Genomic DNA, 27,922 nt, shown 5'->3' on the forward strand with positions numbered 1-27,922 from the left:
ATGCTTTTGAACTGTGGTGTTGGAGAAGACACTTGAGAGTCCCTTGGACTGCAAGGAGATCCAACCAGTGCATTCTGAAGGAGATCAGTCCTGGGATTTCTTTGGAAGGAATGATGCTAAAGCTGAAATTCCAGTACTTTGGCCATCTCATGTGAAGAGTTGAGTCATTGGAAAAGACTCTGATGCTGGGAAGGATTGGGGGCAGGAGGAGAAGGGGACGACAGAGGATGAGATGGCTGGATGGTATCACTGACTCAATGGACGTGAGTCTGAGTGAACTCCGGGAGTTGGTGATGGACAGGGAGGCCTGGCATGCTGTGATTCATGGGGTCGCAAAAAGTCGGACATGACTGAACGATTGAACTGAACTGAACTGAACTACCATCTCCTAGCCTGTGTTATAAATGCTCTTCACATGTTAAATTATTTAACTATCATAAAATCTTTATAACATAGATGATTTTGTTGTCCTTGTGTGCATGCTAAGTCACTTCAGTTGTGTCTAACTCTTTGCGACCCTATGAACGCACCAGGCTCCTCTGTCCATGGGGTTCTCCAGGCAAGAACACTGGAATGTGTTGCATGTCCTCCTTCAGTGAAGCTTCCCAACACAGGAATCAAACCTGTGTGTCCTATGTCTCCTGCATTGGCAGGTGGGTTCATTACCACTAGTGCCAGCTAGGAAGCCCTTTGTCATCCTTATTCTAAGATCAATGACCTGATGTACAGAGAAATTACTAAATGAGGTTAGAATGTACGTGCTGGGGACCAGCCTCAGCAGAGTCCAGGGATACTCTCAAGATGAATGGTGTCGGCGAATGAATGACACGGGGAGGCCAAGCTTTGGTGAGCGAGGCCCGTAACTTTATTTTCAAAAGGAGCCTTTATACCCTGACTTGTACACAGAGGGAAATGAAAGACGCAAGGTCATGCAGAGTCAGCCCAAACACTCCAGCAGTTTTGCCCTTATCGAAACCAGGATTTTTTTCTGTATACCTTTCCATAAACAAGGGTCTTATGCTATGTACATTATCTTCTGGCCTGGAGGCCTGTTGACATTTTATGACCCTTTTTTGATAAAGGTTGGTCAACCAGAAAACTTGTTCTCCCTTGAAGTGTTTTTTCTTTATATTTCTAATCTGTGTCAGCCTCAGAAAGTACTAAACAGAGTTACATTCTCATGGAGCAAAGGTGCAGTGGGTCACAACAAAGAAAGAACTTACTAGCTCAAAGGTCTGATGTGGTTAATACCAAGGCTACTACTTGTTTTTCTTGCATTCCAACTGCATTAAGTAATGCACTCCCAAGTGCACATTGGATAAGGGATATGGGAACTTGGCAGCAAGCGTTGGCCCAATCACGAAGCCCTTTACCAGTACTAGTCTAATAATTTTTAACCCCTTAAAGGGCTCTATGCCCATTAGGACTTTTAGAATGCTTAGGCTTCCTGTGCCTTTCATGGTTGGGAAGTTGTGAACAATCATGTGCGTTAGTTTTAAGAGTAAGGAAAAACCTGTCAAGCAAGCTAGAATGCCAACAGAGGGGTTAGAATAGAAATATTCCTTTCATGCCCAGGGGACTTATCAACTTAGAGCCCTAAGTTGATTTTCTCCAGAGAAAGGTGGTCGGGGATAGCCCCCTCCTAATATCAGAAGAGTGGTTGAAAGGCATAATATAGTAGACAGTAGACAGACAGATTTTGGTTTCAGGGTAGATGCTCAAGCAGGTCCAGGGAATTCCTTGAGTCCTGATCCACCTTTGCCTGTCAGGTCTTCTCCGCACGACCTTTGTCATGGGTGGGATCTCCCGTGGTGGCTTCCGGCATGTACAGCTACTGCGTGACCCACCAAGGACTGGAGCCATTGTCCAATAGAACTCATATTTATTTATTTATTTATTTGGCTGTACTGGGACTTAGTTGGGATGTGTGGGATCTAGTTCCCTAACCAGGGATCGAACCTGTGGCCCCTTGCAGTGGAATCTGGGAGTCTTAACCACTAGACCACCAGGAAGTCCCTAGAATACATCCATTTGTTTTTAACTACTATACCATACTGCCTCCTGGGAAGCTGTGGTGTATTGAGATTAATACAATATATATGATATATTTTGCTAAGAAAGTGGTTCACCTGCTTTTAATACTAGCTTACACAAAAGACCTGGTTTATTTCTCTCTCATTTAAAAACTCTAAGCTAGGAACTTCCCTGGTGATCCAGTAGCTGAAACTCCAAGGTCCCAATGCAGCGGTTCTGGGTTCAATCACTGGTCAGGGAACTAGATCCCACATACCACAATTAAGACTTGGTGCCACCAAATAAATAAAAATATTTTTTAAAGTACTAATTTTAAAAAGCCTAAACTATTGGGAGGCCCAGAAGAAGAAGCCAGCCTTGCTCTACAGTGTCATTTAGGGACCCGGAACTCTTTCTACAAATACTTCTCCATCTGCTCCTACGGTGTGTCTGTCCCCTGTCTTCCAGGACATCGTGGTTCCAGCACAAGGGAAGTGGGAAAGAGGAAGTGAAGGGAAAGCAGTTTTCTTCTGAGTATGACTTGGAAGTCACACACACCATTGCCATTCCTATGAAGAGAAGTGAAAGTAGTTCAGTCATGTCCAGCATTTTGCGATCCCATGGATTATAGCCCTCCAGGCTCCTCTGTCTGTGGAACTCTCCAGGCGGGAATACTGGAGTGGGTTGCCATTCCCTTCTCCAGGGGACCTTCCTGACCCAGGTATCGAGCCCTGGTCTCCCACATTGCAGGCAGATTCTTTACCATCTGAAGGCACCAGGAAAGTCCCCAGCTCAGCCATAACTTCATCATACAGTCTCAACAAGCTGTCTAAGGAACTGAGAATGTAGGGTTCAACAAGCCAGCCATGAGTTCATTGGAAACTCAGAGAAGACTTGATTCTTTGCAATCTCTACCTTGCTTGGTCATCACATAAACATCACGTTCTTAATCATCAGACCATATGTAGTACCTAGGTTGCAGTGGTGGAAAGTTATTTTATTTATTTATTTTCAAATTTTATTTATTTATTTATTTTACTTTACAATATTGTATTGGTTTTGCCATACATTGACTTGAATCCGCCATGGGTGTACATATGTTCCCCATCCTGAACCTCTTTCCCACCTCCCTCCCCATACCATCCCTCTGGGTCATCCCAGTGCACCAGCCCTGAGCACCCTGTATCATGCATCAAACCTGGACTGGTGATTGGTTTCACATATGATAATTTACATGTTTCAATGCCATTCTCCCAAATCATCCCACCCTCGCCCTCTCCCACAGAGTCTGAAAGACTGTTCTATACATCTGTGTCTGTTTTGCTGTCTAGCATACAGGGTTATTGTTACCATCTTTCTAAATTCCATATATATGCATTAGTATATTGTATTGGTGTTTTTCTTTCTGGCTTACTTCACTCCGTATAATAGGCTCCAGTTTCATCCACCTCATTAGAACTGATTCAAATGTATTCTTTTTAATGTCTGAGTAATACTCCATTGTGTATATGTACCACAGCTTTCTTATCCATTCATCTGCTGATGGACATCTAGGTTGCTTCCATGTCCTGGCTATTATAAACAGTGCTGCAATGAACATTGGGGTACACGTGTCTCTTTCAATTCTGGTTTCCTCAGTGTGTATGCCCAGCAGTGGGATTGCTGGGTCATATGGCAGTTCTATTTCCAGTTTTTTAAGGAATCTCTACACTGTTCTCCATAGTGGCTGTACTAGTTTGCATTCCCACCAACAATGTAGGAGGGTTCCCTTTTCTTCACACCCTCTCCAGCATTTGTTGTTTGTAGACTTTTGGATCACAGCCATTCTGACTGGCATGAAATGGTACCTCATTGTGGTTTTGATTTGCATTTCTCTGATAATGAGTGATGTTGAGCATCTTTTCATGTGTTTGTTAGCCATCTGTATGTCTTCTTTGGAGAAATGTCTATTTAGTTCTTTGGCCCACTTTTTGATTGGGTCTTTTATTTTTCTGGAGTTGAGCTGCAGGAATGGCTTGTATATTTTGGGGATTAATTCTTTGTCCGTTGCTTTGTTTGCTATTATTTTCTCCCATTCTGAAGGCTGTCTTTTCACCTTGCTTATAGTTTCCTTTGTTGTGCAGAAGCTTTTAATTTTAATTAGGTCCCATCTGTTTATTTTTGCTTTTATATCCAATATTCTAGGAGGTGGGTCATAGAGGATCCTGCTGTGGTTTATGTCGGAGAGTGTTTTGCCTATGTTTTCCTCTAGGAGTTTAATAGTTTCTGGTCTTACTTTAGATCTTTAATCCATTTTGAGTTTATTTTTGTGTATGGTGTTAGAAAGTGTTCTAGAGTCATTCTTTTACAAGTGGTTGATCAGTTTTCCCAGCACCATTTGTTAAATAGATTGTCTTTTCTCCATTGTATATTCTTGCCTCCTTTGTCAAAAATCAGGTGTCTATAGGTGCATGGATTTATCTCTGGGCTTTCTATTTTGTTCCATTTATCTATATTTCTGTCTTTGTGCCAGTACCATACTGTCTTGATGACTATGGAAAGTTATTTTTTTAAATGTGTATAGAAAGCAACTCAGAAAAATTCTAGGTGGTAGAGAATAAGATGAAAAATAGTTTGTATAAATAGGTAAGCACAGTTCGGTAGTAGTGGGATGAACCCAATTTTAGATTCCATAAGACTTGGGGTCTAATTTGCCTCTGACATTTACTAGTGTGTGAAGGTGGGCAATTTACTTAAATTCTCTCAACTTTGGATTCCTCATCTGTAAAATGAAAGTGACAACCAACACTTACTTTCAGAATTATTTTGGCAATTAATTAGACAAAGTATATAATGTCTATAAAACATGTCAAGTTTGACATTTCCAACACCAGACTCTCAATATTCTTTCCCAAACCTGCTTTTCTGATAGTCCTGCCTGTCAGAGTAGATAGGCAACTTCATCCTTCTATCTTCCCAGGCTAAAATCCCTGGAGTTATCATTATCATTTTCCATCTTCATATATAAACCATCAATAAATCCTGTCCACTTGCCACACAAACCACATCCACTATTCAACCACATCTCACCACTTGCCCTGCCACAACCCTGCTTCCAGTCACCATTTTGCTTTGCCTGGATCATTCCAACAGCCTCTTAAGTGTTCTTCTTGCTTCTTCCTGAGCCTCCTACACTATCTTCTAGCAGGCAAAATCATCTTTTTAAACATAAGACTGATTATGTTCAGAGCCTTCTTCTGCTGTCTCAGAGTAAATCCTTCACAATCTGGCCACCTGTTGACTCTCTAACCCCATCTCTTATTATTCTCATGATTTTAAATTCAACTGGAGTCTGAAGATCATAGATTAATACCTATAAAGCAGCTGGTAAAGTATGGCTGGGATTCATCTATTAATGCTCTTCTCTAGCCAGAGCAATAGGGAAAAGAAATATTCAACATTTCACTGTGTTGAAGACCAATATTTTAAAAAAGCATTGAAAGAAAAGTGAAAGTGAAGTCGCTTAGTCGTCTCCGACTCTTTGCAACCCCCTGGACTGTAGCCCACCAGGCTCCTACATCCATGGACTTTTCCAGGCAAGAGTATTGGAGTGGGTTGCCATTTCCTTCTCCAGGGGATCTTCCCAGCCCAGGGATTGAACCTGGGTCTCCCACATTGCAGGCAGATGCTTTACCATCTAAGCCAATTTTATTTTGAATGCTCCTTACGAATTCCCTGGCAGTCCAGTGGTTTGGACTCTGTGTTTCCATAGCAGAGGGCATGGGTTCAATTCCTGGTTGGGGAACTAAGATCCCACATGCCATGTGGTGTGCAAAAAAAAAAAAAAAAATTCTCCTTGTCAAAAGAAGCATTTGGAAAAGCAGCCGAGGCATCATTGAGACCTCAACTTGAATGACCATCTCATCTGAATCAGCCTCTTTATCCTGTCATTCGTCACTGTATTATATTTCTTCCATAGCACCTCCCAGTTCAGTTCAGTCTCTCAGTCATGTACGACTCTTTGCAACCCCATGAACTACAGCATGCCAGACTTCTCTGTTCATCACCTACTCCCAGAGCTTGCTCAAACTCATGCCCATCGAGTCAGTGATGCCATCCAACTGTCTCATCCTTTGTCATCCCCTTCTCCTCCCACCTTCAATCTTTCCCAGCATCAGGGTCTTTTCCAATAAATCAGTTCTTCACATCAGTGGCCAAAGTATTGGAGCTTCAGCTTCAGCATCAGTCCTTCCAATGAATATTCAGGACTGATTTCCTTTAGGACTGACTGGTTGGATCTCCTTGCAGTCCAAGGGACTCTCAAGAGTCTTCTTCAACACCACACTTCAAAACCATCAATTCTTTGGTGCTCAGCTTTCTTCACAGTCCAACTCTCACATCCATATGAGAGAGTCAGTTCCTAGGCAAGTTGATAAGGAGTCTAGGGGTCCCCAAGGAGAGAGGGGTCTGGAATTCTCAAGGAGGAAGAAAGGACAAACTTTTTTTCTTTCTCCACATTCCTTAGGATTATATAACAATAATGTATCCTGCCTAAGGACAGTCTCTGGATTAAACCTTCTGTTATCTTAAAATGTAAATTATGGGAGTAGACCTGGTCTTTACAAGGATGTACCTTGCCTGAGGACAGTGTTATCTTAAAATGTAAATTATGGGAGGAGGTCTGATGAGGTCTTTACAACCTCCAGACATTCTTTGGATTATATAACTTCATTGTTAACACTAGCAAGCAGGTACTCTTGCTGCCCTCTTCTGATGCCTATGTCAGAAGCTTTCTCTATCTCCTTTATACTTTAATAAAACTTTATTACACAAAAGCTCTGAGCGATCAAGCCTCGTCTCTGGCCCCGGATTGAATTCTTCTCCTCCGGGGGCCAAGAATCCCGGTGCATTATTCAACAACAACCTTTCACATACATGACTACTGGAAAAACCATAGCCTTAACTAGACAGACCTTTGTTGGCAGAGTAATGTCTCTGCTTTTTAATATGCTGTCTAGGTTGGTCATAACTTTCCTTTTAAGGAGTAAGCATCTTTTAATTTCATGGCTGCAATCACCATCTGCAGTGATTTTGGAGCCCAAAAAAATGAAGTCAGCCACTATTTCCTCTGTTTCCCCATCTATCTGCCATGAAGTGATGGGAACGGATGCCATAATCTTAGTTTTCTGAATGTTGAGCTTTAAGCCAACTTTTTCACTCTCCTCTTTCACTTTCATCAAGAGGCTCTTTAGTTCCTCTTCACTTTCTGCCATGAGGGTGGTATCATCTGCGTATCTGAGGTTATTGATATTTCTCCCGGCAGTGTTGTTAGTATTAGAAGCACTACATTTATTGTCATTTTCTCAGTATTCCCAAGGACAACAGATGTTTAAACATGAAAACCTAAGGTAAATTGTTTATGTAAAACGCATCCATAACAGAATTAGAATAAATTTAAAGGAATTTAAAGGCAAATAAAATTATAAAATTAATTTTTAATACTTATGGAAGCTATCAGATTCACACGTTTTCTTTGCAGTAACCCTCTGGTCATATTTCTGTGGGGTGTCCTTAGTAGCTGTGTGCTTCTCGTCCCAACTCTTCATTCAGTGATATCACACCTGTAGCATGAAACCTGTCATTGAGGGAGTATTTACAGAAGAAGTGTATTTACAGTATTTACAGGATAAGGGAAAAATCCAAAAAGTCAGATTTTGGAACCCTCCCATCCTGGGAGAGCTAGCTGTTAAACATTTACCATCTCATGGCCGAACTTAGCATTTGCTAAGTTTACTATATGGAAATATATAGTAAGAGGTATTTTACAAACCTGTTAGGAATTGTGGGAAACTTGAGCCATAAGTTCAAGAACAACTAAGCAAGTAGGAAAAAATGAAGCAGTTATTATCTCTGCTGCTGTTTAGTCTCTAAGTCATGTCCGACTCTTTGGCGACCCCCTGGACTGTAGCCCACCAGGCTCCTTCTGTCCATGGCATTTCCCAGGCAAGAATACTAGAGTGGGTTGCCACTTACTTCTCCAGGGGATATTCCTGACCCAGGGATCAAACCCAAGTCTCCTGCATTGGCAGGTGGATTCTTTACCACTGAGCCATGAGGGAGGCCTAATTATTATCTCTAGGAAAAGCAAGACATATAAATATACTATAACTATAATGCATTATCTGACTCAGCTAGGGGCAAAATCTTACATAATCATTATAATGAAAGCACTGAGGACTTCCCTGCTGGTCCAGTGACTAAGACTCTGTGCTCCCAATGCAGGGGGCCTGCATTCCATCCCTGGTCAGGGAGCGAGATCCCACGTGACACAACTAAGGGTTCAAATGCCGCCACTAAAGATCCCTCATGCCACAGTAAAGACGCAGTGCAGCCAAATAAATAAATGAAGATTTGTTTAAAAACGAAGCACTGTGTGCATGCTAAGTCGCTTCAGTCATGTCCAACTCTGTGCACCCATGAACTGCAGCCTTCCAGGTTCCTCTGTCTATGGGATTTCCCAGGCAAGAATACTGAAGTGGGTTCCCCTGCCCTCCTCCAGGGGATCTGCCCATCCCAGGGATGGAACCCCCATCTGCCTGAGTCTCTTGCATTGCATTATTTACAACTAGCGCCACCTGGGAAGCTCCAGGTCTCCGCATTGCAGGCAGATTCTTTACCATCTGAGGCACCAGGGAAGCTGAAAGCACTGAATATGGATTTAACCAAAACTAGAATATAAATTTTTTGGAGGAAGAAAAGAGGGAAGGAGCTCTGTGTAAGGGAACTAAGATCTTCACCTGTTGCATTGGAAGTGGTTGACAGGCATGGGAATGTCCCCCTCTCGGACCTCTAGATGCAGGGAGCATGTCTACCCAGTGGGTCTAGTCGCTGCACTTTGAAATTGACCACTATAGCTATGTGGAGGTCACTCTTCCCATGGGCTGCTCCCAGCCAATGACTGGGAGATAGGGCATCCCTCCAAAGGGTGACTGTGACTCGAGGACTCCTCATTGGCCTTGCTGGCCTTTCCATAGGGCTGCTCTGTGATCTAAAGTGACTCTACCCCATCTTCTGCCCTTCCCTGTCTCTTGACTTAGTAAGATCTGCAGGCAGTCTAACAGCATCTCCCAAGCTTCTCCCAGGTCCCTTTTCATTTTTCCTCACAGGCATGTCCTGGAATAAAATTTTCTCTTTTGTGTCTGCCTCTTGGAGGGTCTGGACTAACACAGAAGTCAATTAATAATACCTAAAATGAATGAATCTAATGATTATAGATATATATATTTCTTGAAATACACATGTAAATATCAGAAGTAGCTAAGAACAGTAAAAGTGCTGAAGGGCATATATTTTTAACTCTTTAGCACTACTTGACTTTATAATATGTGCTTATATTAACTATTTTTTAACTTTATTTTATATTAGAGTATAGTTGATTAATAATGTTGTGATAGTTTCAGGTGTATAACAAAGTGATTCAGTTATGTGTATACATGTATCTATTCTTTTTTCAAAGTCTTTTCCCATTTAGGTTTATATTAACTATTTTGGGGCTCCCCTAGTGGCTCACATGATAAAGAATCTATCTGCAATGCAGGAGACCCAGATTCAATCCCTGGGTCGGGAAGATCCCCTGGAGAAGGAAATGGCAACCCACTGCAGTATTCTTGCCTGGAGAATTCCATGGACAGAGGGGCCTGGCAGGCTGCAGTCCATAGGCTTGCAAAGTGTCGGACACAACTGGGTAACTAAGCGCTTATAACTATTTTTAAGTAAGTTGTCTAAAAGTTAAAGGCCACTGCTCTAGATATTGGTTGCTGTTGATTGTTAAGGGGAAACAAAACCTCATCTACACTTTATCATCTGTTTTTCTAGCAATGACTCCTTTCACTTTCTTTTTGAATTCAACGAACTCCTAGCAAACAGCTCCTCCCAGAGGGAGCAAAATGATCTGCCATCTAAGTGCCCACTCTGGGATGAAAATGCTAGTGACCATGCCCTTGAGTTATTTTTTCCACATTTAATATATGTGAAAGAATAATTTTTAGAAATGTCATTTTTCTTTTCTTGTCTTCTCCTCACTTCAGGTAGAAAAGCCCTCATTATGAGTTTGGCTTGGGGATTTTTGCAAATGCCATCAAATTTGTATAAACCTACTAGAACTAGAACACCTTTTCACATAAAAAGGACAGTTTACTGAAACACTGTATTTTATTATCCCAACACAGCAATAAGACCATTCACCATCTTCATGATTGGTTCAGTTATGTCTGACTCTTTTTGACCCCATGGACTGCAGCACACCAGGCTGTCCATCACCAACTCCTGGAGTTTGCTCAAACTCATGTCCATAGAGTCAGTGATGCCATCCAACGATCTCATCCTCTGTCATCCCCTTCTCCGGCTGTATAGCAAAGTGAATCTGCCACATGTATACATATCATCTTCATGATCATTAGGGAGGATTTTCCCATGTTGCACTCATCTTTATGAAAATGTCACCTAATCCTAAATCCTTTTCATTTTTCACTGAAAAATGTAGTGGGAAATTCTAGTTAAACTGATAGATTAAAACATAAATTTACCACCATTCCCTCTCATAACTCCTCTAGAATGGCAATGAAGGAAACTTTAAAAGATGTAAAGTCACAGGGTAAAAAAAGATTGCAACAGAGAAGAGAATACACAAAGCAGATGGATGAGTGATAAGTAACAGCAGAACAGAGAATCCTGAAACCTCACCCTCAGAGGGCTAAACCTGAAAGAAATAAACTGACATTTGCATCTAACTTTTGAGGAAATTAAAGTAAAACAAGCAAGCACAGGGCTCGCTTCACTAGCACATATACTAAAATTGTAATGATACAGAAAAAATTTGTATGGCCCCTGCACAAGGATGACACTCAAATTCATGAAGCATTTCATATTTTTTGGATTGGAAGATTGGGACTGATCTATATACACTCAGTTCAGTTCAGTCGCTCCGTCATGTCCAACTCTTTGCAACCCCATGAAGCGCAGCTACTGTGTAAAAAGCAGATAACCTATAAGAACCGTCTGTATAGCACAGGGAATTCTACTCAATGCTCTGGGTGGCCTTCCTTCCTAAATGGGAAGGCAATCAAGGAAGAGGGGATGTATGTACACATGTGGCTGATTCACTTTGCTATACAGCAGAAACTAACACAACATTGTAAGACAATTTTACTCCAATTAAAAAATTTTTTAAATAAATTCTCTGTTAAATGCCTGATTTGCATGTGCCACAAATTCTGTAGGATATTCTTATATGGGTTTGAACTGTCTTCATTAAAGTAATCTTTATGCAATCTGATTAAACCATTTTTAAGATCCCCTGGTGGCTCAGAGGGTAAAGCGTCTGCCTGCAGTGCAGGAGACCGGGGTTCAATTCCTGGGTTGGAAAGATCCCCTGGAAAAGGAAATGGCAACCTACTCTAGTACTCTTGCCTGGAAAATTTCATGGACTGAGGAGCCTGGTAGGCTACAGTCTATGGGGTCACAAAGAGTCGGACACGACTGAGTGACTTTACTTTCACAAGATCCCTTGGAGAAAGAAATGGCAACCCACTCCAGTATTCTTGCCTAGAAAATCCCATGGACAGAGGAGCCTAGTGGGCTACAGTCCATGGGGTCAGAAAGAATCTAACACAACTTAGTGACTAAACCACCTCTCATGAGCACTTTTAAAAAATGCAAATATAATGATATCCTCAAAGATTTAAGACATTGTATAAGATTTAAGATATCCTTAGAACAAGAAAAATGTGCTAATGAACTTTTAGAAAACAAAAAGAGAAATCTTGGAAGTTAAGTGTAATATTACAGGTATTAAAAATGCAATAAAAGGTTTAGAAGATAAAGCCACAGAAATTACACAGAAACTAGAACAAAGAGTGAAAGAGAAGTGGCTCAGTTGTGTCCGACTCTTTGCGACCCCATGGACTGTAGCCTACCAGGCTCCTCCATCGGTCCATGGGATTTTCCAGGCAAGAGTACTGGAGTGGGTTGCCATTTCCTTCTCCAAGGGGATCTTCCTGATCCAGGGATGGAACTCGGGTCTCCCAAATTGTAGGCAGACGCTTTTACCGTCTGAGACACCAGGGAAGTCCAGAACAAAGAGACATAGAGTTAACATAGAAGGAGAGAAAAATTAGAAAACAGGAGAGCCAGAGGAGTTCCAGAAGACAGAGCAGAAACAAGAAGTATAACCTAAAAATCCCCTATTAGTCTTGAGTTCATTTGTTCTCTTTTCAGTGAGTGTCTTCTCTATACCGTTGTGACAGGTGTGAGAACATGGCAGTGAGCAAGAAAGCAGTAGAATTCCTTATCTCGTGGAGCTTACTCAGAAAGGAAGGCTGTGACTTCTTAGGTAGAAAGAGCCCAGTGAATATCATGAAATAAATGAAAAATGTTGACACTAAGACACACCATCATGAAATTTCAGAACACTAGAGATGATTCAAAAAAAAAAAAAAAAAAAAACTTCTAAAATCTCCCAGAAAGAGAAAATCTTTTATATACAAAAGATTATGAATGAAAAACAAAAAAATAGGCCTCTCAGCATTCACACTAGAAGCTAGAAGACAATAAAACAATGTCTTTAGGATCCCAGGGGAAATTTCCTACCTAGAATTAAATTTCCAACCTAACTATTAATCAGTGTGAGGGTGGAATATAGTTATTTTCAGATATCCCCAACTTTCAAGGTGGCTCAGTGGTAAAAAAAAAAAAAAAAATCCACCTGCCAATGCAGGAGACTCAGATGTGGGTTCGATTTCTGGGTCAGAAACATCCCCTGGAGATGAAATGGCAACCCCCTCCAGTATTCTTAACTGGAAAATTCCATAGACAGAGGAGCCAGGCTACAGTCCATGGGGTTGCAAAGAGTTGGACATGACTGAGCACACACAGGCAAACTTTCAAAACCTTTACCAATCATATGTCCTTTCTTGGAAAGCTACTAGAAGAGGTTCTTCACACAATGGAAGGTGAACCGAAAGAGACATACAATCTAGAAAATAGAAACTTCAACACAGGAAGGCAAAGAAAATTCCGGGACAGGAGCTGTGTGTTAGACCCGATGATAGTGATGTATGTGTGCTCAGTCATATCTGACTCTGTGCGACTGACCCCATGGCCTCTAGCCCACTAGGCTCCTCTGACCATGGAATTTTCTAGGCAAGAATACTAAAGCAGTTTGCCATTTCCTACTCCAAGGGATCTTCCTGACTCAGGGATCAAACCTGCATCTCCTGTGTCTCCTGCATTGGCAGGCAGATTCTTTTCCACTGCGCCACCTGGGAAGTGCCTAGAGAGCAAGCAATCTCCATTAGAACAGAAGGTCAGAAAGCTCCAGGGGACAGCTGTTCGCAGAAAGAGGAAGGGGTGGGGATGGGAGTGGGGGATGGGTAGGCAGAAAGAAAAGCAAATTACTTAACTGATATATATGTATAACTTAAGAGGAGATTTACCCTGCTCTCAAGAGTTATGAATGAATAAAGGGTGAATGGATAAATAAAGAGTATCAACTATACTTCATTTTTTTTTTTGAAAAAAGAATACATTTTCTTTAAAAGGCAATTATTAACTCTTGTGGTGGGGGACTGTACAGGAAAGGAAACGTACCACAGGCTCATTTGTGAATAATGCTTACACGGTCATAATAATGTAAACTCTGAATATTCATTTGACTAAAAGGATCAAGAAACCAACACGATATTGTAAAGCAATTATCCTCCAATTAAAAATAAATTTAAATTAAAACAAGGATCATATAACTATATTGGGAAGTTAGATGGTAGAAGATTGCTCAAGTTTAGAGAAGCTGTTGGAGGTGTAAGATAGTGACTTTGTAGAAAGCAATTGGGAATATGTAAAATGAGAAGGAAAAAAACCTCAAGAAATAGTAGTGTGAGCATATTATTTAGAAATGGAAATAAATTCCATGAATAGCTCATTGAAACAAATGTTTCTTCTGATATAAAGAATGGTGGTGGGGATGAGTATGGCTGCAGACAGTCAAGTCATGTTAAAATCTGACTACACGTATTTCTCTGATAAAAAATTTAAATTATAAAAAGGGAAATGGTTAAAAATTGATGCTGCTTAGAGCAGTTGTCAAAAAGTATGCAGTGAAATATAAAAATAATTGCCCAATAAAGCTATTTTACTTAACAGTAAAAAAGCAGACTTCTTCAGTTAGTTCTGTCGGGGGAGTGTGTCATTTCCTCGGTTCTGTCTCGCCACAGCAAGAATTTGAAGCAGTGGATGGACCAGTGTTATAGCTTGGTTTTATTTAGAAAGTAAAGGAAAATACATCCTCCAGGTGTGAGGGCAGGCCGAACCAAAAGGCGAAAAAGGAGAGAAGCCTCCGGCTCAATTTTGGCTTCTCTTTTTATGTTTTTTTCTTCTCCCCCTGAGCCTGACCTATGTAAATTGGGCTAACCAGGAGGGAGGTTTGTTTTACCTAAGGTCCTCATTCCGGTCCTCAGACCTTCCTTTATTCTATTTTCGAGGGCTTTTCCCTTCTTTGTCTTTTAGCCACTGCCATTTTGGACTCCTTTTTCCTATTCTAACTACCTAACAGTTCAAACACTCATCTTTTGAATCTGAAGGCAGAGCAAAGGAGTAAGTCATCTAAGAAAATAAGTACTGGTCCATGACTGTGGATCAAAAACAAATCAGGAAGGATCCTCGTTTTTGGCAGCTCATAAATTAAAATTGGAATGACACGGAGAAGATTAACATGGCTCCTGCACAAGGCTGACACAAAAATTTGTGAAGCATTTCATATTTGGGGGGAGTTTGGGATTAGCAGAGGCAAACTATTACATATAGCATGGATACACACCAAGGTTCTACTGTACAGCATGTGTATCTGAGTCACTGCTGTACAGAAGAAATTAGCACGACATTGTAAATCAACTATACTTCAGTAAAAAAAAAAATTTTAAAGAAAGAATGAAATCAGAAAGGGCTTCAAGCAATTTGGGCAGTGGGTCTACAGTATATCATTAAATAGGCATGAGGTTCTGATCTGCCTTCTGTTCACCATTTCTAACTATCATGGAAGTCTTGTTTGCAAGGGAACTCAGAGTCATCTGGCAGAACTCGTCATCTCTTCCTTCCTAAAAAGGAAGTGGTGTAAACTTGGTGGTGTCCAAAAAAGGGAGCAGAAACAGTGTTAAATATCTGTAGAGCCTTAAAAACAGAGAAAGATGGGAGTCAGAGAGAGAAAGAGACAGAGCGAGAGAGAAAACATGTGCTTTAAACAGAATCTTCTGACTTAGCAATTTTTGTTTTATTATTATATAAACCTTGAGCAAAAAAAAAAAAAAAACTCTTTGAAGCTTCATCTGGAATGAATCTACTACTGGGCCAGAAAAATGACTCAGTAAATTCTCAAAGTATTTGAAGTAAAAGAGTACTATCCTTTAAATTCCTTCATCTAAATTTTGACAAAATAAGTAAAACACAAAGATTCTCCAAGAAAGAGAGATAATGGAATAAACAAAAAGAAGAAAACCTCCTTTCCTCACACCAGGGATTAATGATACAAATGACAGGAATAACTGGATTTCCTTACAATCCATTCTTAGCCACATATCTCATTAATAGTTTGTCCTCCCTTTCACTTACTGAGTAGCGTTGTGTTAGTTGCTCAGTTATGTCCTACTCTTTGCAACCCCACGGACTGTAACCTACCAGGCTCCTCTGTCCGGGATTCTCCAGGCAAGAATACTGGAGTGGGTTTCCTTCTCCAGGAGGAGAAGCCATTTCCTTCTCCAGGGGGATCTTCCCAATCTGGAGATTGAACCCAGGTCGCCTGCATTGCAGGCAGATTCTTCACTGTCTGAGCTAGAGGGAATTCAAACTTAATCAGATCACATCAGATCAGATTAGTCGCTCAGTTGTGTCCGACTCTTTGTGACCCCATGAATCGCAGCACGCCAGGCCTCCCTGTCCATCACCAACTCCCAGAGTTCACTCAGACTCATGTCCATTGAGTCAGTGATGCCATCCAGCCATCTCATCCTCTGTCGTCCCCTTCTCCTCCTGCCCCCAATCCCTCCCAGCATCAGAGTCTTTTCCAATGAGTCAACTCTTCCCACGAGGTGGCCAAAGTACTGGAGTTTCAGCTTTAGCATCATTCCTTCCAAAGAAATCCCAGGGCTGATCTCCTTCAGAATGAACTCGTTGGATCTCCTTGCAGTCCAAGGGACTCTCAAGAGTCTTCTCCAACACCACAGTTCAAAAGCATCAATTTTTCAGTGCTCAGCCTTCTGCACAGTCCAACTCTCACATCCATACATGACCACAGGAAAAACCAGAGCCTTGACTAGATGAACATTTGTTGGCAAAGTAATGTCTCTGCTTTTGCATATGCTATCTAGGTTGGTCATAACTTTCCTTCCAAGGAGTAAGCGTCTTTTAATTTCATGGCTGCAGTCACCATCTGCAGTGATTTGGGAGCCCAGAAAAATAAAGTCTGACACTGTTTCCACTGTTTCTCCATCTGTTTCCCATGAAGTGATGGGACCGGATGCCATGATCTTCGTTTTCTGAATGTTGAGCTTTAAGCCAACTTTTTCACTCTCCACTTTCACTTTCATCCAGAGGCTTTTGAGTTCCTCTTCACTTTCTGCCATAAAGGTGGTGTCATCTGCATATCTGAGGTTATTGATATTTCTCCCTGCAATCTTGATTCTAGCTTGTGTTTCTTCCAGTCTAGCGTTTCTCATGATGTACTCTGCATATCAGTTAAATAAACAGGGTGACAATATACAGCCTTGATGAACTCCTTTTCCTATTTGGAACCAGTCTGTTGTTCCATGTCCAGTTCTAACTGTTGCTTCCTGACCTGCATACAAATTTCTCAAGAGGCAGATCAGGTGGTCTGGTATTCCCATCTCTTTCAGAATTTTCCACAGCTTATTGTGATCCATACAGTCAAAGGCTTTGGCATAGTCAATAAAGCAGAAATAGATGTTTTTCTGGAACTCTCTTGCTTTTTCCATGATCCAGCGGATGTCGGCAATTTGATCTCTGGTTCCTCTGCCTTTTCTAAAACCAGCTTGAACATCAGGAAGTTCATGGTTCAAACTTAATAATGTGCATCAAATGGAGATTTTCTTTCAGAGCCTATGTAACATCCTCTCTCAGAAGAGAAGAGCCTCAGGGCTTCAAATGGCCTTTTTAGCAAGAAGGAAATAGCAACAATGATTAAGTAACTCTTCTTCTGTTCCTCTTCTCTCTTCTCATATTGAAGTATAATTGCTTTACAATGTTGTGTTAGTTTCTGCAGTACAGTGACCTAGTGAATCAGCTATATCTATTCATGTATCGCCTCCCTCCTGGGCCTCCCTCCCCTTCACCCCCCTCCCACCCGTCAAGGTCATCACAGAGCACTGAGCTGAGCTCCCGCAGGTTCCCACTAGCTATCTGTTTTACACATGATAGGGTACATCCCTATCTAATCTAATCCTAATCTCCCAACTGGTCCTACCCTCCCCTTACCCCGCTGTGTCCACAAGTCTGTTCTGCACATCTGCATCTATATTCCTGCCCTGTAAATATTTTCATCTGTACCATTTTTCTAGATTCCACCTCGCTATCTGAAGCCAGTAGCATGTTTTCACATCCTGATCTCCCTATCCTCAGGGCTCACCTTAGGGAATGGCTGAAGTCTGATGGCTGTTAGATGGCAGCTTTCTTTCGTTCCTGAGTTCCTGGGGTGCTGCAGTTCATGGGGTCGCAAAGAGTCAGACATGATTGAGCAACTGAACAACAACGAATGGCCTTAGAGGCTCAAACAGCGACATTAAATAAACATAAGCAAGATGTGAGGTAAAACAATCTTTCTCCAAGGATAAAAATCCACCTAAAACAAGAATTCCAATACTTTGGCCACCTGATGCAAACTGACTCATTGGAAAAGACCCTGATGCTGGGAAAGATTGAAGGTGGGAAGAGAAGGGGACGACAGAGGATGAGATGGTTGGATGGCATCACTAACTTGATGGACGTGAGTTTGAGCAAGCTCCAGGAGTTGGTGATGGACAGGGAAGCCTGGCATGCTGCAGTCCATGGGGTCACAAAGAGTCGGACATGACTGAGCGACTGAACTGAACTGAAAACAAGAACTCTGGATAAAAACAATTCTAGAATAGTCTCAACTTGTGCCTAACAAATGTAATTATTCATACTTGAACTCTAGCCTTTTCTAGTCCTGTGGCCACTGCTGAGTTTCCCAAATTTGCTGACTGATGCTGAAGTTGAAGCTCAAATACTTTGGCCACCTGATATCAAGAGCCAGCTCATTGGAAAAGACCCTGATGCTGGGAAAGACTGAATGCAAAAGAAGAGGGTGGCCAAGGATGAGATGGGTAGACAGCATCACCGACTCAATGGACATGAATTTGAGCAAACTCTGGGAGATAGTATGTGCGTCCTAAGTCACTTCAGTCGTGTCTGACTCTTTGCGACCTCATGGACTATAGCCTGCCAGGCTCTGTCCATGGGATTCTCCAAGCAAGAACACTGGAGTGGGTTGCTGTGCCCTCTTCCCAGAAATCTTCCCAACTCAGGGACTGAACCTGTGTATCTTATGTCTACCTGCATTGGCAGGCGGGTTCTTTACCACTAGCACCGCCTGGGAAGCAGGACAGGTGTCCATGGGGTTGCAAAGAGTTGGACATGACTTGGCAACTGAACAAAAGCAACCTCTTCTAACTTTTTCCTGTCCTCAAAACAGTTTCAGGATTATTTCTAGAGCCTCTGCTCTCATAGACAAGATGGAGAAAAAGAAAGGATGCTGCTTTCATAGTGCAGTTTATAAAATTGCTGTACTTGAATCAGCTGAAAAGCAGTGATCCAAAAATTTTCAGACTTTGCTCAACAGTAGCATCATGTAAAGGAAGTGACTAGGGGAATTGTTACTCTGAGACAAACTCTAACCAATGGGGAGGAATAACTTGGTGAAATGGAAAAGACAAGAATCTTGGGAGAAAATTACATGTCAGTATTAGAAATAGAATGAAGAGGCAAGGACTCATGAGGCACACAATTGCTATCTTTACATATTTGAAGAGCATCCATGTGGAAGAGAGATTTAGACTGTTTTATTTATCCCTAAGAAGCAAAATTCGGTCCAGTGAATAGAAACTGCAGGGTAATAGATTTCAGTTATTGTAAAGAAATAACTTTCAAAAACAGTGCTATTCAGTAAGGTGTACTTACTATAAGTTGTATAGAATGACCACATAAATTACATTATCAGTAGTATAGACTGTCATAATTAGACCAGGAACATTATTTTGAATCTGATTAGGTTGATTTTTATAGCTTAATCAAAGAACAATCTCAAAGTCAGGCCACAGCTCTGTGTAGTGAAAATGTCTTGAATTTATTTTTAAATCACGTTAACCCTAATATTAATATGGGGTTTATGTAACCCACCTATAATATGGCAAGAAAATGTTAATATAAATTAAATAATGGAGTATACATTTTCTGCTTGAGCAAGTCTTATTTGAATATAAGACTGAGTTGCTTGTTTTACAAATTTTTCTCTTGTTTCTTTTGTTCACAAAGCTTAAGTGAAGGAAAGATGTTTTAAAAAGAAAAAAACACTCAGCGCTATTCAAAGATTTGATAACTATAATTATCTGTGCCAAGTTTTTTTTGTTTTGTTTTGATTTTCATCTCCTATTACACAAAAGTGGAGAAAGTTACTGTTACAGGTGGGAAATTCTGTTTGCTAGGGTTGTCCAAGTCATGACTGGGAGGCCTTGTGGTTAGAACTGATCCTATAAGCAAAGGGATATTTAGCTCTGTATCGGTATGTAACGAACTACTCCAAAGCTTAACGACTTAAAAAAAAGATATAGCAAGTCCCCTATATACAAACCTTCAAGCTGCAAACTTTCAAAGATGCGAATGTCCTTCCACATGTCCAATCATGTGGGTTAGTTCACGTGTCTGGCATACATTGTCACAGGCGTGCATCCCCTACAAATGGCTTTGCTTTTGTGTACTTTACCGCACAGTACTATATAGAGCACAGTAGTACAGTATCTTTATTTCAAGCCCAGGATGTCCAGAAGCAAGTGTCAAAGACCAATGATGTAGCTGGTACCGCTAAGGAGTGCCAAGAGATGACCATAGAAACAAAAGTGAAAATATTTGAGGCTGGAGCTTGCCCTCCGTTTCTCATTGCTGACGATCCTTCAGCTCTGCCATCTCCCACCTCCTCTCCCTCCTCCAGTCAGTAACTCTTCTTGCCTGTTCACTTGATGCCAGTTCTTGTATGCCAGCTGTTGTTCTGCACTACTGTAATTTTCAAAGTACTGTACTGTAAGATTAAAAACATTTTCTTTATTTTTATTCACTTTTTATGTATTATTTATGTGAAAAGTTATTATAAACCTATTACAATGTAGTACTATATAGCCGATTGTGCTACTTGGGTACCTAAGCTAATTTTGTTAGACTTACACACAAATTGGACTAACTAACGAATGTGCTCTCAGAACAGAACTTATTCATACATAAGGTACTTAATGTGTTTACTTAGCTCATAATTCTATGTATGAGCACTTTGATCTAAATTTAATTGGACAATCCTTTCCTGATTATGTTTGCTCCTGTGTCTACACAGTAAAGAGGAGGATCTCAAGAGAGTGAGAGGAAATGTACAAATTACTAGCAGAACATTGCTGCATCTTATTGGCCGAAGCAAGTCACAAGGTCACCCAAGATTCAAAGAGAGGGGAAACAGATTTCACATTTTAATGGGAGGAGTTGAAAAGTGATACTGTAAAGGGCCTGGCTACAAGGAAGATGAAGGATTGTGGTCATTTTCATAATCTTGTACAAAAATGTCCCAGATGGCACTAGTGGTAAAGAACTCACCTACCAATGCAGGAGATGCAGATTCAGTCCCTGGATCGGGAAGATCCCTGGGGAAGGAAGTGGCAACCCACTCCAGTATTCTTATCTGGGAAATCCCATGGACAGAGAAGCTTGGCAGGCTAAAGTCCATAGGGTCACAAAGAGTCAGACATGACTGAAGCAACTTAGCATGCACGCACGTACAAAAAAGTCACTCAAGGATCTTCAGCAGTGGAATGTTGCAGTCAAATAAGTGTGGTAGAATTATCACTCGAGCAATATGTTGAAAGCCATTTCTTTGATATCCCTCAACTTACACTACAGAAAACACACAAGTTATACACAAGACAAGTTCGTCTTGTCTTTGCATGGTTCTTATACTCACAAAATTCAGTTACCACAGGATAGCTAAATAACACCATCACCCAACAACATGGGTTCAAGCTCTGTTATCCTGGTACAGTTGGTTGTTCAGTCACAAGTTGTATCCAACTCTTTGTGATCCCATGGATGGTAGCATGCTCTTCTGTCCTCCTCTATGTCCCAGAGTTTGCTCAAATTCATGTCCATTGAGTCAGTGATGGCTATCTTACCATCTCATCCTCTGCCACCCCTCTTCTCCTTTTGCCTTCAATCTTTCCCAGAATCAGGATCCATTCCAATGAGTTGGTGTTTTGCATCAGGTGGCCAAAGTATTGGAGCTTTGGCTTCAGCAACAGTCCTTTCAATGAATATTCAGTGTTGATTTCCTTTAGGACTGACTGCTTTAATCTTCTTGCAGTCCAAGGGAGTCTCAAGAGTCTTCTCCAGCACCCTGGTACAGTAATTGAGTATAATTACATAGAGTACTAACTTTACTGCTTGCTTTTTAACCCACAAATCACTGTGTAAGTAATTGATGTACACATGATCAGTGACCAATCACGTCACTTCTTTTGAAGGTTGTCAGTGATTGGTCATTGCGTACCTGCAATTTAGTTCACACTTATACAGCAAAAATGCAGCTGTGTGGTCCTCTCTTGTCTCCTAGTAATATACCCCTGTGACATCTGTCAAAAACGCATCTTTGAAAGAGGGAATTGGCTAAGAAAGATGGTGGTGGTTTAGTCACTAAGTTGTGTCCGACTCTTGTGATCCCATGGATGGTAGCCTGCCAGGCTTCTCTGTCCATGGGATTCTCCAGGCAAGAATACTGGAATGGGTAGCCATTTCCTTCTCCAAAGGATCTTCCCGACCCAGGAATCGAACCTGGGTCTCCTGCATTGCAGGCATATTCTTTACTGATTGAGCCATGAGGGAAGAAGAAAGATGAAAATACAACAAATAAGCAAAAAGTAATATTGCTAGATATAAAATTCAAATCAAACATAAATGGAGTTATAAAGAAAGCACGGGCCATGGGAATGTTGACATTATATATGCAGACAGAAAGGAAACTTAGCGAAGGCAAACTTATTGACATAAATGAAGAAAGCAGTTGTAATAAAAAGGATAAAGATGTTCCAAGGGAAAAGACAATAGCAAAACAAACTTTACATTAACGCAACTCTCAAAGATATCCGACAACACTGAAAGCACAAAGAATAAAATTTTGGAAGCTGATCCAAACTTACAAAAAAATAAGAGAATAAGTCAAAGCACAGAAAAAGTTGGTCATTCCATATTGTAAGTTCTGCAATAAGAAAGCAAGCACTATTCAAACGATTTGTGATAAGTTTTTTACAAACATTTAAATTCTCAATATGTTTAATGTTTTAAATCGCAATACACTGAATAAATATTAGTTTTACTATTTTTCAATTTTCTTATACATTCATAACCAACAGTTAAACTTTTTAATGTTTTGACAGAAAGTCACAGAATGCTTGCAGTTCTTCCTATTGAAGATTGCTGTTTTTTTCAATTGTGTTCGCAGCCGCCGCCGCACCGCCGTCGCTCTCCAACGCCAGCGCCGCCTCTAGCTCGCCGAGCTCCAGCCGAAGGAGAAGCGGGGTAAGTAAGGAGGTCTCTATACCATGGCTCGTACAAAGCAGACTGCCCGCAAATCGACTGGTGGTAAAGCACCGAAGAAGCAACTCGCTACAAAAGCCGCTCGCAAGAGTGCGCCCTCTACTGGAGGGGTGAAGAAACCTCATCGTTACAGGCCTGGTACTGTGGCACTCCGTGAAATTAGACGTTATCAGAAGTCCACTGAACTTCTGATTCGCAAACTTCCCTTCCAGCGTCTGGTGCGGGAAATTGCTCAGGACTTCAAAACAGATCTGCGCTTCCAGAGTGCGGCTATTGGTGCTTTGCAGGAGGCAAGTGAGGCCTATCTGGTTGGCCTTTTTGAAGACACCAACCTGTGTGCTATCCATGCCAAACGTGTAACAATTATGCCAAAAGACATCCAGCTAGCATGCCGCATACGTGGAGAACGTGCTTAAGAATCCACTATGATGGGAAACATTTCATTGTTTAAAAAAAAAAAAAAATTCTCTTCTTCCTGTTATTGGTAGTTCTGAACGTTAGATATTTTTTTTCCATGGGGTCAAAAGGTACCTAAGTATATGATTGCAAGTGGAAAATAGGGGACAGAAATCAGGTATTGGCAGTTTTTCCATTTTCATTTGTGTGTGAATTTTTAATATGAATGCGGGGACATAAAGCATTAATGAAAGTCAAAATGTTTCAGTGAACAAGTTTCAGCAGTTCAACTTTATAACAATTATAAATAAACCTGTTAAATTTTTCTGGACAATGCCAGCATTTGGATTTTTTTAAAACAAGTAAATTTCTTATTGACTGCAACTAAGTGGTGTTTGTAGCATTTTTATCATACAGTAGATTCCACCCACTCACTATACTTTTCTAACTGAGTTGCCCTACGTGCAAGTACATGTTTTTCATGTTGTCTGTCTTCTGTGCTGTTCCTGTAAGTTTGCTATTAAAATACACTAAACTATAAAAAAAAAAAGAAGAAGAAGAAGATTGCTGTGCATGGTTTCAGCCAACTTACTCATTTTATGGTCCCATAGTACTGGGCAGAGAGGATTCCCTGGTACAAGAAAGTTCCTTCTAAGTTCATGAGATTGTTCTTCATTTATAATTACCAGATTTGAAATCGTTTTGATCAGTAAACAAAAAATTAGATATTAGGAAAAACAAATTGAGTTTTAGTAAATAAAAGTAATTTTAATTAGAATTTATCCCGTTGTTGCTGTTCAGTTGCTCAGTTGTGTCCAACTCTTTGCAACCCCAGGGACTGCAGCATGCCAGACTCTTCTGTCCTCCACTATCTCTAGAGTTTTCTCAAACTCATGCCCATTGATTATTCGGTGATGCCATCTTTTCCAGCATCAGGGTCTTTTCCATACTAGTCCCACAGCTTCAAAAAAAAACAAAAAAAATCAAACCACTATCCAATAAAATGTTTCCAGAAAGAGAACTGCTTTTCCCCAAACATGACTCCAGAGCCTATGATAATGATGCATAATGAGCAACAAGCAGATCTTTATCAAGAATCAAAGCTTCCTGCTATAAAGTAGAAATCAGTTACGGCCTCATTTAAAAAGAAATGCTTCCAGGCTTAAAAGCACACCAGCTGTTGGTGGTAGAGGCTCGCTGCCGGTCTTGGTCCCAGGGTACTCTGTTTATATTGATCCCTCTGGTCATCTGAGCTGGAGGAATAAATAAAAGCCCCTCAAAGACCACTTCTTCAGTAACTCTTCCATGCCCTTATTGTTCAGTCCCAAAGTACTGGTGAAAGCATTAAGGCTGAACAGCAAATTATGCGTCCAGCAAAACAAGTTCACACACCAAAAAAAAAAAAGTTTGGAAAAGATAAATGACTTAGCATTCCTCTCCCACAACTAAATGGATCAAAATAAATATCCATTTAAAAAAAAAAAAAGAAGAAGAAAATAGGAGAAGTAGTGAAAATGCAAAAGTGAGCCTTGTTTATATTAAAAGTATCTTCTGAGATTCTCTTCATACTGAACCTGAAGTCACTCAGTTGTATCCGACTCTTTGCGACCCCATGACTGTAGCCTGCCAGGCTCCTCCACCCATGGGATTTCCCAGGCAAGAGTACTGGAGTGAGTTGCCATTTCCTTCTCCAGAGGATCTTCCCAACCCAGGGATCGAACCCGGGTCTCCTGTATTGCAGGCAGACACTTTACCATCTGAACCACCAGGGAAGCTATGAAGATATGAAGTTACCCTTATAAGCTAAATATGGAGTTGGGTCTTTTTCAGTTTGTTTATTTTTTCTCCCTCTGGGTCGTTGTTGCTTTCTCTAGTTGCGGTGCATGGGTTTCGCATTGCGGTGGCTCCTCGTTGCAGAACGCAGGCTCTAGGCCCAAGTTCTTCAGCCGTTGCAGCATGCAGGCCTCAGTCCTCACGGCATGCAGGCTCCAGAGGGTAGGCTCAGTAGTTGTGGCACACAGGTTCTAGTTTCTCCAAAGTATGTGGAATCTTCCCAGACTAGAGATCAAACTCATGTCCCCTCTACTGGCGGGCAGATTCCTATGCACTGTACCACCGGGGAAGTCCACGGAGTTGTTTTAATGTAATAAGAAAACTATCACATTTATGTATTGAACAAATATCTACATAGATTTTACTATATGCCAGGCACTGTGCTGAGCACGTAATGAATATTCATTCTGGGAGTCATCTCAACAGCTCTTTTAGGTATTTTTATGTATCTCATTTTAGAAGAAACTGAGGCACGGAGAGGTTAAGAAACTTGCCCCATATCACATTACTAATGCAGTAAAGCTGGAATTTGAACCCAGGTAGACTGGCAACAGAGGCTGTGCTCTTTTTTCAGTGTGTTGTGAACTGTTATTTTTTCCATCCAGTAGTCTAGTTTGGTATGTTTTTGTGTCTCTTTTCACATCCCTCCCACTGATCTCTGTTTGTTCTGCTGAAACTTGGAAAACATTATCTTCTTTACCCATCTATAGGATCTTGGATCTGATTCCTAATCTATGATTTTCACTCAGCATAATGGTCTACGAACTTTCAATGAGATCACATTGTATATAAGAAAGAGATGTGGTTTTGTTTCCTAAAGAGACAGAGGTCTATGTTTATAAAGTGACAGTCTTTGAAGAAATAATTATAGTCATCCAATTCCAGTACCACCATGTACCAGGCAGTGTGCTAAGCACTTTTATGCACAGTTTTTCCTGTGTCCCACACAACAACCCTAAGATGTAGGTATTATTATAATTCCCATTTTATAGATTGGAAAATTGAGGTTAAAAGAGGTTCAGTAACTTGTTCAAAACAAGACAGCCAGTAGGTTATGGAGCCTAAATTCAAGGCTTAGGTTGAAGATCATTTGTTTTTCTCCATATTTCTATGCCATTTGACACCGTTTTATTTCCTTACAAGGATATTCAAAGGAGTTTGAGGGACTATCGCGTGACAGAAACTGCTGTCACTTTCTAGATAAAATTCTTCCTCTATAAGATGATAAGCCACACAGATACCCAATAGCTTCCCTGGTGGCTCAGTAGTAAAGAATCTGCATGCCAAAGCAGGATACTTGCAGGAGACGCAGGTTTGATCCCTGGGTAGGGAATATCCTCTAAGTAGGAAATGGCAACCCACTCCAGTATTCTTACCTGGAAAAGTCCCACAAACTGTAGCCCAGCAGCCTCCTCTGTCCATGGGTCACAAAAGAGTTGTGCACTCCTGAGGGACTAAACAACAGCAACCTTATATAGTCAACAAGTCATTGATCTATAACCAACCGTAATAAATACTGCATAATAAAATTAAAGGGAAGTTAAACTATAATGAAAACATACCTTCTAAGAAAAAGTGTCTTTACTATTTCTTACCTATTCTAGACCATGTCTCATAAAAATAAAAAATTCGACACAGTAGAAACACCTTACATAAGTCTTCCACAAAACACTTAACACTATGACATTTCCAAAATAGCTACACTTTTCAGAACCTAGACGTCCTTCAACGTGCTCAACAGTCCTAGTCACAGTTTTCAAAACCACACATTTCTCATTATCAGTGAAGGAACACTTCAAAAAACGTGACGTGTACCCTTTCAAGCATCGCTTCCTTAGAAAAACAAATAAAAAGAGAATGCAAAAAGAAGCTGTTTGTTAAATCAATTTCAGATACTGTGTCTAATGTTTTTTCATAACAGAACTTGGAGTCTATACTACATGCTTATTTATAATTTGACTATTTAAGTAATAACTCTTCATATTCAGATCTTTTTTTCCTAAAGAATGTATTTATTTATTTATTTAAGGGTCCCAGTGGTTGTCAAGGATCTGCCATGGTCTCATGGTTGGGAAAGGAGGATAAGATTGCCATTGCATTTTACTGCCTACTCGGCAGTTGCAAATGGATTCCCTCAGAAGAGCAGTCATTTTAAATATTTATTTATATGTTTGGCTGCATTGGATCTTAGTTGCGGCCTGTAGGATCTTTAATTGCGGCATGTTAACTCTTAGTTGTAGCATGCAGAATCTAGTTCCCTGACCAGCAATGGAACCCAGACCACCTTCGTTGGGAGCACAGAGTCTTAGCCACTAGGCCTCCAGGGAAATCCCATGAGTAATAGTTTTTGCAAAATAAAAATTCCATTAATTTTGGAAGAACTTTGGCTATGGTTTTTTTGCATGAATTTACCTATCCCACTGGGAATTTAACAAAGAAGGCTAGTGCCAAAGCATTGATGCATGGGAATTGTGATGCTGGAGAAGACACTTGAGAGTCCCTTGGACTGCAAGGAGATCAAGCCAGTCAGTGCTAAAGGAAATCAACTCTGAATATTCATTGGAAGGACTGATGATGAATCTGAATTTGCCCACCCGATGCAAAGAGCTGACTCATCGGAAAAGACTCTGATAGTAGGAAAGATTGAAGGCAGAAGTGGGTGGCAGAAGATGAGATGGTTAGATATGAATAGCATCACTGACTCAATGGACATGAATTGGAGCAAACCCTGGGAGCCAGTGAAGGACAGAGGAGCCTGGAGTGCTGCAGTCCGTGTGGT

General features: G+C 40.9%; 1 protein-coding gene and 2 non-coding genes across 3 annotated transcripts; all 3 read left to right on the forward strand.

The window, feature by feature from the left end:
- The first annotated feature begins 10,816 nt into the window (after positions 1-10,816).
- On the forward strand, positions 10,817-10,923 carry LOC147370331 (U6 spliceosomal RNA). The gene has a single exon (XR_015166321.1). It is a non-coding gene; the product is annotated as a U6 spliceosomal RNA (small nuclear RNA).
- Positions 10,924-14,701: 3,778 nt separating this feature from the next.
- LOC147370332 (U6 spliceosomal RNA) lies at positions 14,702-14,810 on the forward strand. Its single transcript, XR_015166328.1, has one exon. It is a non-coding gene; the product is annotated as a U6 spliceosomal RNA (small nuclear RNA).
- Positions 14,811-22,795: 7,985 nt separating this feature from the next.
- Positions 22,796-23,860, forward strand: LOC147370333 (histone H3.3A-like). The gene has a single exon (XM_086404862.1). It carries the CDS (start codon positions 22,920-22,922, stop codon positions 23,328-23,330), a length of 411 nt encoding a protein of 136 aa, XP_086260988.1. The 5' UTR covers positions 22,796-22,919; the 3' UTR covers positions 23,331-23,860.
- The last annotated feature ends 4,062 nt before the right edge of the window (positions 23,861-27,922 follow it).

The sequence above is a fragment of the Bos grunniens genome, chromosome 6 (genome assembly GCF_055505025.1).
Source record: "Bos grunniens cultivar Pamir isolate PY7600 chromosome 6, Bosgru_T2T1.0, whole genome shotgun sequence".
Lineage (NCBI taxonomy): Eukaryota > Metazoa > Chordata > Mammalia > Artiodactyla > Bovidae > Bos > Bos grunniens.